This window comes from Rhinichthys klamathensis, unplaced genomic scaffold, assembly GCF_029890125.1.
Source record: "Rhinichthys klamathensis goyatoka isolate OS25496 unplaced genomic scaffold, OSU_Roscu_1.1 h1tg000446l_1, whole genome shotgun sequence".
NCBI lineage: Eukaryota > Metazoa > Chordata > Actinopteri > Cypriniformes > Leuciscidae > Rhinichthys > Rhinichthys klamathensis.
In genome coordinates, this window is record NW_026606941.1 from 1,092,809 (window position 1) to 1,106,091 (window position 13,283).

The 13,283-nt window shown below is 36.6% G+C and overlaps 1 gene segment (V, D, J or C); it reads right to left on the reverse strand.

The window, feature by feature from the left end:
• Positions 1–2,092: 2,092 nt before the first annotated feature.
• Positions 2,093–2,781, reverse strand: LOC130071608 (T cell receptor alpha variable 18-like). The segment is given in 2 exon segments: positions 2,093–2,509; positions 2,699–2,781. Coding segments are annotated over 2 exon segments (405 nt in total).
• Between the last annotated feature and the right edge of the window lie 10,502 nt (positions 2,782–13,283).

Here is a 13,283-nt window from a genome sequence, read left to right on the forward strand (position 1 = left end):
GTCCATATATCCAACACACTTGCATGAATTAATATGAAACTTAGTACACATATAGATCTCATCGGGCCGAACATCTTTCCCCTGGTCAAGTTTTACGCCAGCCCAACAGGAAATCGGCTATTATGGGTTGTTTGGAAAACGCTTGCTGTGGAATTTGAAGTACTACTCCTAGGCAATTCATTCAATCATTGCCAAACTCGGTGTGCATGAAGTCAAGACATTAAGGATGCTAAATTGTGGACAGATTTTTGATATCTCGAACGGTTTGGCCACGGAGAGGAAATTAATTTTCATGACTAAAAAAGGACATATAAAGTGTGTTATGACTTAGTTAGTTTTACCTACAGTTACAAAACTCAGCGTGTATATTCTTCTCCTCAAGCCGAACAACTTTCTAATTTAAAGTAATTAGCTCCGACCCTCAGAAAGTCAGATATTGTGGTTTGAATATGGTCATTTTCTCTCTCTCTCTGAGCCAATATGGCAAGCCGCTTTAACATTTAATCATTTTAACCTACTAGTCTCTATTTTCATGCTACTAGTACTTATTTTTTAGATACTAGTATCTATTCCATTAAGTACTAGTACTTATTCATTTGGGACTAGTGCTTATTCTTTAGTACTAGTGCCTATTCTTTAGATACAAGTGCTTATTCTTTAGATATTCTTTTGAATACGTATTAGTAGCTAATGAATAAGTACTGGTATCTATTTAATATGTACTAGTATCTAATGACTTAGTACTAGTATTTATTGAATAAATACTAGTATCTATTAATAGGTACTAGTATCTAAAAGGTCATTTCTCTCTCTCTCTCTCTCTCTCTCTCTCTCTCTCTCTCTCTCTCTGAGCCAATATGGCAAGCCGTTTTAACATTTAATCATTTTAACCTACTAGTCTCTATTTTCATGCTACTAGTACTTATTTTTTAGATACTAGTATCTATTCCATTAAGTACTAGTACTTATTCATTAGCGACTAGTGCTTATTCTGTTTAGAATATTCAAAGTGCTTATTCAATTTTTATGCTTATTTATATTTTCAGAGCAGAAAATCCGATTTTTCTGCTTATTCAATATTGCATCTAAAATGTAAGTGACTTGACGTGTGTGTGTGTGTGTGTGTGTGTGTGTGTGTGTGTGTGTGTGTGAGAGAGAGAGAGAGAGAGAGAGAGAGAGAGAGAGAGAGAGAGAGAGAGAGAGAGAGAGAGAGAGAGAGAGAGAGAGAGAGAGAGAGAGAGAGAGAGAGAGAGAGAGAGAGAGAGAGAGAGAGAGATTGCGTCTGTTACAGTGACAAGAGTTTAACCCTTTAAGGCCTTGTCTTTTTGGATATATATCTTTTTTTTATATAAAAAAAAGTGCATACAACCCATATATTTTAAATGTATTGTTTGCTTTAAATTAAATTAAGATTGTATGTTTGGTAATTGAACCTAAATACATTTAAAATTAATGTGCTATATTTCAGATCAATATATTTGTTTTCCTTCATTTTAATCAACACTAACTTTATTCTCATCTGAATTATAAATAACTTATTTCTGTATAAAATAAAAAATCCCGAATAATCCAGACCAACCAGAGCGCACTATTTCTACAACATCATCAGTGCTGAAGCGGAACTACCAGAGCCGTTCGGCAGATAGCGAGCAGATATTTTGTGTCACGTCGTGCACAATAACCCTAAAGGCACCAGGGTGGCGGTGCCACCGGCTTTTTATATATATATATATATATATATATATATATATATATATATATATATATATATATATATATAAATATAGCTGCGAGCAGCGATGAAGGGCCAAAGCCGGCGGCACCGCCACCCCGGTGCCTTTAGGTAACTAAAGGCACCGGGGTTGCGGTGCCACCGGCTTGGGCCCGTAATCGCTGCTCGCAGCTATATTTATTATTATTACTGTAACATCACTTTCACTGGCTAGTGCTTTCTCATATCTATTTATCAATTAATTATGGATGTATTTCTTTATTTATTTTTTGCATTAGATGTTTAGATGCATTTCTTGCATCTTGCATCTAGAGCTTGCATTACTGCTACTTTTCTTACATACCACCACTGTCTGAACTGCTGTATGATACTTTAAGTGTTTTGTGATGCACTGGCCCTTTTCTGAAACTTCAGTTTATGAGGATAGAGTTGTATTGTTGAGGACGTTTTTGTACAGTGTAGATGAGTTTCCTGTCACTGTGGGCGTCAGTGCGCAGTAATACAGCGCAGAGTCTGATACTTCAGCAGAGGAGATCTCCAGGCTCACAAGATTGTTGTTTTTATCGACTTTAGGTGAAAGACGAGGAGGAAGATGGTCACTTGTGGTTCCTTGTGGATAAATTAATGCGAGGAACTCTGGTTTGGATCCCAGATACTGACGATACCAGTGCAGGTTATTTACAGCTCCATCATATTTACAGGACAGAGTGACTTTTTCTCCTTCAGATTTAAGCACCTTGTTTTCCTGCGGCGTTATTGACTGTGCAAACGTCTCTCCTGCAAGACAACCATTACACTTTTTATTAAATCAAACTTACCCAAAGAAAGAATCATGCGGATTAGTCAGTTAAAAAAGTTTCAAGCAATATTAAATCTCCAAACATTGTACAAAACAAGAAAGCATGTGATTAAATAAAATCAGTACATATCAGTAAATCAGGTCTAGAATCAGTAAATTTCTCTTACTTTTTATCAACAATAGCAGAAGCAGAACATAAAGGATCCTCATGTTTGCACCGTAGGAAGAAAGAGAGTTTAGTTTGCTTTGCTCTATATCAGATCTCACAGGCTCCACCTATCTGTCAGAGTAAGAGGATGAGAACATTAATTAAAGCAACACCAAGTAACTTTTCCTCTGCGGTCGCCCTAAAGGTTGGAAGCGGAATTGTCCATTACCGCTGTTGTAAATAATTTAGCCTACCGCAGCCTACTGTCGCACGCACGCTCGTTGTTTATCCAGCTTTGGAATGAACGATGTCCACAGACAAGGTAGAGTATGTTGCATGATTTCATGAAAGTATGATGTATTGCGACATCAGAAACGAAGAAAAACAAAATAATGACTATTGTAACGCTTGACGTAAAGCAAGTCAAATTTGTATTTTTCTTATGTCTCATTAGAACTACAGAAACGCGACCCGATCTGGCAATCTTACATAGTGTGGTAGCAGATTTAGGACCGCAAAGCGGAGGCATAAGTGCCTTTCACCCTGTTACGACTTGATGAACCACTGAAACGATTTTGGAAACATTATTTTAAGGTAAAAAATCTTACTTAGTGTTGCTTTAATGAACACGTAAGTATACATATGAATCCATAATAGACCATAACCATACTATAATGCTGTACTGTAGAAGACATACAAAAAATCAAAGCTCATCTAATCATAAAGATTCTCTTCTTCAATATGGTGGATTTTTATGTAGGCCTACTGTTTATTGTAATAAAGCCCTGTTTTTGGGTTTCACCTATACAATACATTATAGTCCTCATTCATTATAGCTGCAAATTAGATTCATTTGATAACATTTTTAAAACTTTAACCAAACTCATAATTTAACTCTTTAAAGAAGGATGAACACAAGGTCCTTAGTTCGAGCCCCGGCTGAGCCAGGAGACCTTTCTGTGTGGAGTTTGCATGTTCCCCCCGTGTCAGCGTAGGTTTCCTCCCGGTGCTCCGGTTTCCCCCACAGTCTAAAGACATGCAGGTAAGGTGGATTGGATATGCCAAATTGTCGTAGTGTGATTGTGAATGTGTCCCGACAGGAAGGGCATCCGACGTAAAACCTGTGCTAAATCATGTGTGTGAAGCAGACCCTGCAAATGAGCGAGAATAACACTAAGAAAGAGAGAGAAAGAAGGATGAACACATCTTAAAATGACAATGTTAAATGTACATCGCCCTCTTCTGGTTTGTCATAGCGTTCCGCACATGCATAAATCTTCACAAAATAGATTTTAGCAATAACCAGATTCATGGCAATTCATATTATTTTAATGGTAGGAGCAATATGAAATCAATTGAAACCAACAGTAAGGAAAGACTGATACAAATGTAAATATAACTAATGTAAAATTAGATAATAAACTGAATTTAAACTTTTAAATAAAAAAAGAATATATTTATGGTTAAAAAGGCTTCTAAACATGAAATCATAGACTAAGCGATTTATTCTAATATAAATTGAAATTGCATAATGATGCAATTTATGTCGTTGCACTGTAAGGGTTTTTGTATGAGTGTTGAGTGTGTTTGAGTCACAGTGGGCTTCAGAGCACAGTAATACACAGCAGAGTCTGACACACACACATCCTGGATTGTCAGTGGAACTGAAGTTTTGCTGAGATTTGCTTGAAATCTATCCTTAAATTCATCCTCATTTTGTCCGGTTTTAGAGAATTTATTTAGCATGTACTTGGGGAATCCATTTACTTTCTGCTGGTACCAGAAGAGAGTCGGGTTTGTGTAAGCAGTCTGATATGTGCAGTTGATTGTTACATCATCACCTTCAACAGCAGATTGAATCTTTGTATGCTGATCAACTTTGTCTTGAGAATCACATCCTGAAATAGAATTAAGACAATATGGGGGAAAAATTCACCAATTGGATGCAAGGAATGTGCACATAGACACATAAGGATAATTAATTTAAAATATAGGCTATTTGAAAATAATCATTAGTACTACTTACCCCAGATATATAAAAATATGATCACAATGGGACTTCTCCAGAGTGCCATTATACACAATTGAAATGACCAACTATAGCCTAGGCGCAAAGATGTTGTGATCCTCTTTCTGCATCTGTTAAAGCAGCAATAAATTCAAGTCATTTGTTCTGACTGCTGGGAGGAGCCTGTGCTACAGTATTAGCCAATGACGACTGTAGTTTACAGTTATCACTTCAATTTTTATAGGCTATGTATAGTAATGAATCTCAGGATGTATGTATGTATCCATGTATTTGATTATCTTATATAACTTTTTATTCACTGAAAATCACAGTAGAATATCTTCTTTCTTCCAATATGTCCCATCATCTAGCAACGCTGTATAGTCCGCTTACCTGAGTAACTGAAACCGGCACAATAAGTTCAAGTTCATTTAACAGTTGTTATTAATAAGAATACAATTTAAATAAATTCAGATTAACATAGATTATAACCGTGTAATATATATCCCAGTGCACAAATGTTTGCAGACATTAGCATACACACATACAGTGGGAGTCTGTAATGGATCCACTGGAGGCAAGTGTAGATGAGAACCCAAGCGCAGTTTATTACAAACAAAAACAAGGCGTGGCATGAACTCAAAAACATAAACATGAAAATTACGCTTACCAACAGTGGTAACAGTGAAACAAAACTTGACAAAGACACATGGCAAACATGAGGGCTTAAACACACAGACTAATGACAAGACAAGGGACACCTATGAACAATGAACAGACGATTAACCAATGGCATGACACATGGCAGGATCACATGACAAAAGCGTGACCAAGACAAGACCAAATCGTGACAGAGTTTAAATGAATATTTCCCACCAACATCACAGATTATGCCACACTGTGGCCAACTTCTGAAATGACATTGTTTTTGTCTGATTAAAAAAGGGTTCAAAACCAAAGTGATAGCAGCTTCTGTTTGACTTTTAAGGTTTTTACCTTTTTTTTTACTTTTGAACTGTACTAAAAATATGTACATGTTAATTGTATTTAATTTTATTTTATTAAAATATGGTCACATATGAATGTAGCAAACGCATGTTTTGCATTTGCTGCGGAGAAGTTTGAATTATATTCAAGTAAGACAATGTCCTGTTAGTTTTTCAGTGTGAGACATTTACTGTAATGGTCAAGAATAACCAAGAAAAGTATTGTTTATATAAACCAGATGTAAACTAAAAGTTTTGTCAAAGTAATATCCTTAGTCATAATGATAATGATGGAAATTAAGTAGTAATTAAAGAAGTAGAAATTAAGATGTGTATTTGTGCACTCCAGGGACCTCATGAAACGTAATATCCTGAATATTTTGTTGTTTCTTTTAAGTTTTATAACAGGCCTAATACCACCTCACACAGGTGTTACCACATATTTTATTACATTAGATTGGGGTTTTGATTGTGGTTTTCACTAGATCGGTTGAAAGTGAAAAGAGCTTCAGGTTTTTGTACGACATGTTTCATGTTTTGTGTCACTGGGCTCCAACTCTCAGAGCACAATAATAGAGAGCTGAATCTGACAGACGTACATCAGTAATAGTGAGTTCAGTGGATGTGTGTGATGTAGTCGACTGAAACCGAGGGTCAGAGGTGTGTGCATAACTATATGATCGTGCACCTTTGCGTAATAAATACTGTGGTTCTCTGTTTGGATACTGTCTGTACCAGTAAAGATAAACATATTCACTACTTGTTGTATATGAGCAGCTCAGCTTGACAGTTTCTGTTTCTTTTGAGGTCTCTGTATTTTTATCTGACTCAATGTTGTTTCCAGTCACCAAACCTGTCAACAATAAAATGTGATTTTTGATTTGTGAAAGCAAGGTTGACAAAATATTACTGAGAACACATTTCACATAATGTTTTTCAAAAATACAGATAATTAAATTAATATAAATTTAGCCTTTGGGGTTTGAGAATTAAAAACAAAGTAAATATTGATGTACAGCATTTCATTAATTATTTAATAAATAATGTACCTGTTCCCACAATGAGAATAAGTATGAGGCATCTGTCCATGTTGAATCAGATCAGCTCAGTTCTCTGTTGAGGCTCTCAGTTCTCTGAGCTGTAACTGAAGAACACACAGAAACACACACAGGAACTTCCTCCTCGCTGAACTTCCTGCTGCTGTTTGTGATTGTCATTTAACTATAACTACACAATTTCTACTTTATTTATTAGAGAATTTTTTGTATAGAAAAATGTTTGCTTGCAGATTTACAACAAATGCAACATTAGAAGCAAGTTATTTAACTTGTCTTGATGGAGTTCAGCTGTCTCGTGTGTATAACATGAAAGTGATGATGATGATGATGATGATGATAGAGTATATTTGAATTTTTACAAAAAGTATTTAAAAAATCTACTCAATAAGTGCCACAATAAAGTCCATCTATTGGCCAGTGGAATATTCTGTACACTGACCTTTATACCAAAGCTCTTAGTTAATTAAGGCAAAATTGTTTAAATATTTAATGGCTTTTTTTTTCTTTTTCTTTTATAAGCTTGGAAATATTAACTAATGAAAATGAAGAATTGGTCATTTTTTGTAGGGTTATGTTTTCTTTTATATAAGTATCAGTTCAATATAATTTGTACAATGTAAATGTAGAAAATAATATTGTAGTATGACTGTATCTGTCACAGATCTATTATAATAGGACTACAGTGGGTTGAACAAGTCAGACCAAATCAAGTAGTAATTTGTTCAGATTCTTCTTCAGCTTATTATGCAAGATCATACAGAGAAGATTTATTAATGGAAGTATATTTATCATTAGCTATACAGACTGAAAGAGGCTGGAATAGTGGTGTATTTGTGTTGGGTACCAGCACATGTTGGGGTATCTGGTAATGAAGTTGCTGATAAACTAGCAAAAAAAGAACTACAAGAGGGAGGTGGATATTACCTATGGGGGAAAAGGAGGCAAAATCGATTTTAAAGAGAAAGTTAATGAATAAGTGGCAAATTAGATGGGATAGTAGTAGCAAAGGGAGATGGTGTTATAGTATCACACATTCAGTAGGGAGGATAAATTGCCAGGGACGAAATAGGAAAGAATATTGCTGTCTAGGTTAAGACTGGGACATACAGGGTTAAACTCAACACTGGCAATTAAAGGGGTTACATGAAAATGGATTATGTGATGTGTGGTGTATATGAAAATGTATGTATTATTTATTTGTAAGTATAATATTTTTCGGGATATATTATTCAGTCATTTGAAGAATGGAGAGGAAAGAATGAAGAATGAGGATATTTTAGGAAAAGGTTTAATGGACAGATATATAGAGCACTAATTGCGTATATATATGATTCAGGTTTGGGATTTAGAATATAAAATGTTTGTAACGTTGAACCCACCATGGGGGTTGAGTGTGGACGGAGGAGCTGAACACGCAGCGCCGGATGAAGCTCAATGAAACCTCTATTGCAGGTATGATAAATAATGATGATGTATGTGAGATGATAGAGTAAGATTCAACAAGGAAATATGGATAGATAGTCAATGGTCCATTTGTGAGAAGGAAGAGGAAACCGTTTTAAAATTCAGACTTGTCACCCAAGGTTAATTTGCCATCCAGGACAGTAGGTGGCGATAATGCTAGGTGAGTTAATCACCATTAAACAACAAGAAGAAGAAGAACTCATTGTCTGATCTCATTCCTGCACGAAGTGGATACCTGCCTTGTAATTCTTCAGTCCATTTCCAGTCCCCCCTGTGTTTCCATAAAGGTGTGTGTATCCTTCATCCTCAATCCACCATTATTCAATCCTGTAAGACATTCCATTCACCGCCAGTATTCTGCTCACCAGATTGTCTATTACACTATTCACTTACCTGCTTATTGCTCAACCGCTCAATAAACATGCTCAATTGTCAATAAACATCCTGTTAACTTCCATCCACCTTGTCTGAGTCTACTTCCCTTTTCTCATATAAGATGTGAAACCGCAGTATCTCCATGTGAATGTGTGTGAACACTGCCATCCTGTGGCAGACATGTACTGTAGGCCTACATGCACATTGCACATGAGACTCATTTGAGATGTTTTATTGTTTGTTTGACAGTTTTCTGAATTATTAAAGGGCAAGTTAATAGCGATTTAATGTATCTCTAATTTGAATGTAATGTAAATCTTTCACATTGCCACACAAATTTGCACTTTACAATAAAAAAAAACTGTCTCCCTTTTGTTTTGGTACCTGTGATTTATTCATTGTTTCTATTACTTTTCTGACATACTGTAATTGTCAGTTACATTTTTTTTTTCTATCGGTCTTCATCTCTGTCTCTGATGTGTTTCTCATTGCAGGTTTTTGTACAGTGTTCTTGTGTTTCCTGTGACTGTGGGCCTCAGAGCACAGTAATACACAGCAGAGTCTGATACTTTAGCAGAGGAGATCTCCAGATCCACATGGTTTTGTTCCCTTTTTTCGACTTTAACAGTGAATCTTGGATCTACATCAGACACATGAGCTTCTTTTGCACTTCTAAATGTGAGTACAATAAATTCAGGTTTTGATCTTCCATTCTGCCGATACCAGTGTAGATCATCTGAACCTCCAGAGGCAGAAAAACTACAGGATAATGTAACACTTGAGCCCTCCTGAGCAAAAACATCGGTTTTGTTTGGTTTGATGACATTTCCAAATACAGCAGCTGAAACAGAAAAGATATATTTGTAAGTTTTTAGTGAGATGTTTTTAAGAATATTTATTTTTAACAAACAAAACAAAATTATATGCATCTAACAAAATAACATGCCTACCAACTGATGAACAGAACAGAATAACGGAATGAAGATCCATTTTTCAAGTGTTCACTGTGAGAAGAGTCAGACTAAATCGTTTCATCCACAGTCTCTTTCAGACACGATGAGATCATGTCAGATCTGTGAACTCTAAGTCCCTCCTCTCTGAGCAACATCATGTCTATATTTCACACATGGGGAACAGAAGAAAGAGCCAATCACACTCATCAGTTTTTTTTCTTTATGCTATTACAGTTTTTCACAGTTGCTTTGGTACATTTCTTAAATCATCTTTATGATTTGCAAACCAGTAAGTGCATTTCTAAAAACAATTCTTACAAACAGCACCACACAATATTTTCCATGCAAAAGCCTCTATAACTTGCTCAAAATCCTTAGCTCATCTCTCAAAAGTAAGTGTTTGTTAATGAACATATCAGTGCCATCAGAATGACAAGTCCTTGTGTCATTGTTCACAAACAAGTTAGTCAAAATGCTTATGTAGCCTGTGGGCCTGGTTAGGATTGGGTTCCTTCAGCTTACGCTCGTTCTGACTCTTTCATTTTCACGTTTAATCACGTCACTAATTGTTGGGTGGAGCGGGCATTTAGTAAGCCATCAAACACGATTGAGGCAGGCTTCTATATAAACACCTGGTGTCCTTAGACTGGGACAGTGTAAATACTGCTGGCTCTGGTGTGGTGAATCAGCGATTCAGATGCTGTTTGAGTGTTGAGGAATGTTTAAAAGCGTTTTTCTTGTCTGTCGTTTTTCACTGTGGGTTAGATTGCCAAGTGAGTGTTTGTCTTAATAGTGCGTGAAGGAGCCGACGCTGATTGAGCCGTGGCAATTGTCTTCCTGTCTGACCATGTATGGGCGAGCGAATTACGGCAAAGTAATGCCAAACTACGTCCGCGTTTAAAGCAGCACTAAGTAGGAATTCCGTTTTTGTCAAACAACGACCCCTAGAGTCGCTGTGGAGTACTTGTACTGTCGTGAATAGCACTCACGCAGAGATGGCTCGCACTCACGGCCGGATCCCCTACCCCTGTACACCGGTACCTGTTCAGATGGACGCTGTAACGAGTGGAAATAAGGTATGGCCCCTTTAAGAGCTGCGCGCGCCCAACACCACATGTACAGGTCCTTCTCAAAAAACTGGCATATTGTGATAGTTAATTTTTTTCCATAATGTAATGATAAAAATTAAACTTACATATATTTTAGATTCATTGCACACCAACTGAAATATTTCAGGTCTTTTATTGTTTTAATACTGATGATTTTGGCATACAGCTCATGAAAACCCAAAATTCATGTCTCAAAAAATTAGCATATCATGAAAAGGGTCTCTAAACGAGCTATTAACCTAATCATCTGAATCAACGAATTAACTCTAAACACCTGCAAAAGATTCCTGAGGCTTTTAAAAACTCCCAGCCTGTTTCATTACTGATGGTCTGGGGTGCCATGTCAGCTGCTGGTGTTGGTGCACTGTGTTTTATCAAGGGCAGGGTCAATGCAGCTAGCTATCAGGAGATTTTGGAGCACTTTATGCTTCCATCTGCTGAAAAGCTTTATGGAGACGAAGATTTCATTTTTCAGCACGACCTGGCACCTGCTCACAGTGCCAAAACCACTGGTAAATGGTTTACTGACCATGGTATTAGTGTGCTCAATTGGCCTGCCAACTCTCCTGACCTGAACCCCATAGAGAATCTGTGGGATATTGTGAAGAGAAAGTTGAGAGACGCAAGACCCAACACTCTGGATGAGCTTAAGGCTGCTATCGAAGCATCCTGGGCCTCCATAACACCTCAGCAGTGCCACAGGCTGATTGCCTCCATGCCATGCCGCATTGAAGCAGTCATTTCTGCAAAAGAATTCCCGACCAAGTATTGACTATTGAGTGCATAACTGAACATAATTATTTGAAGGTTGACTTTTTTTTTTGTATTAAAAACACTTTTATTGGTCGGATGAAATATGCTAATTTTTTGAGACAGGAATTTTGGGTTTTCATGAGCTGTATGCCAAAATCATCAGTATTAAAACAATAAAAGACCTGAAATATTTCAGTTGGTGTGCAATGAATCTAAAATATATGAAAGTTAAATTTTTATCATTACATTATGGAAAATAATGAACTTTATCACAATATGCTAATTTTTTGAGAAGGACCTGTATACGGCGCCGGGTTATTTCTGTTTGATGCTCATTTTATCAGAATTTTATCAGATCTGTTTTTTGCCGTAAAGCAATTCGTTACCTCGCGAGACCTCATATCACACGATACTTCCAAAAACAGTTTTTAAGAATATTTATTTTTAACAAACAAAATTATATGCATCTAACAAAATAACATGCCTACCAACTGATGTTTTCTCGACTGCTTTACTGGCTCCCGTGCGGACGGCTTGGTATTCCCTAGTTATGTTTATTTGTTTGATTTTTATTTAATTTTTTTGACCAACCAACATCTTCAATAATTCCTCAATAAATCTTGTATTTTTAGACTTTTCTAAGAACCTGTGTTTGTACATTTTTATTGGGGTAGAGTTCTCCGACCCCTTGCTCTAACACGGGCACTAACTAGTTTAGCCCAAGGGGTGGCGTTGTCAGTTGTACAATCGGGTGCCACTCTGCAACATGACATCATGACTTTGCGTAAACATACACGCCACTTTCAAGTCAAGTGGCGTGTCATCTATACGCATTTTGAGCTATCAGCGTGTATGTCCACGCCGAAATGAACCGTCATCTTTTGCGTGTATGTCTACGCCATTAAATGTCCGAGTGATTCCGCGTGTACAGGTCCTTCTCAAAAAATTAGCATATTGTGATAAAGTTCATTATTTTCCATAATGTAATGATAAAAATTTAACTTTCATATATTTTAGATTCATTGCACACCAACTGAAATATTTCAGGTCTTTTATTGTTTTAATACTGATGATTTTGGCATACAGCTTGTGATGGCTACGGCCACACAGGGTAATATCACCTCAGTTCCAAACATTTGAATACTGTTATTTTATCTTATCTCTTTAGTTTGTTGTACTGATTATTATTTATAGTCAGCTAAAACTATGATATTTAAATAACAAACACAATGCAGTTTTTTGATTTGGTTTATTTTGCTTTACCTTTATATAGATTTACAGGTAGTGCACTAATCACATGTTTCTTTGTGTTGAGTTACCTGGACCTGTTGGGGGGCGGTCCCTTCCTGGTTGGGCGAAAGGAGTGGCTAAGGGCTGAGGAGACCTATATCCGGGAGTCAGCTCATTAGGCCATACCATGTGTATGGCTCATTAGGCCATACCATGTTAGCTCTTGAGTTCTCAACAGTTAGTTGTTTACCCCTTCTATGTTATTTGGTTTTTTCAAGCTGTTATATAAGCTCCTTTCTGTGTCTGTGTGAAAAAGTCAGTTTTTTAGTTCAGTTAACTTTGTGTTACAGGTCTATGTATTAACTTATATTTAGTTACTTTTTTTTTGCTGACCTCTTTAAGGCCTAGTTATTAAATTTGGTCTTTATGTAATTTTTCAACATTTTGGGTAATAAACCCCTTTTTTGAAACAGTCTCTGTGTCCTCTTGCCTCACGGCTTTGGTCCCTGACACAGCTCATGAAAACCCAAAATTCCTGTCTCAAAAAATTAGCATATCATGAAAAGGGTCTCTAAACGAGCTATTAACCTAATCATCTGAATCAACTAATTAACTCTAAACACCTGCAAAAGATTCCTGAGGCTTTTAAAAACTCCCAGCCTGTTTCA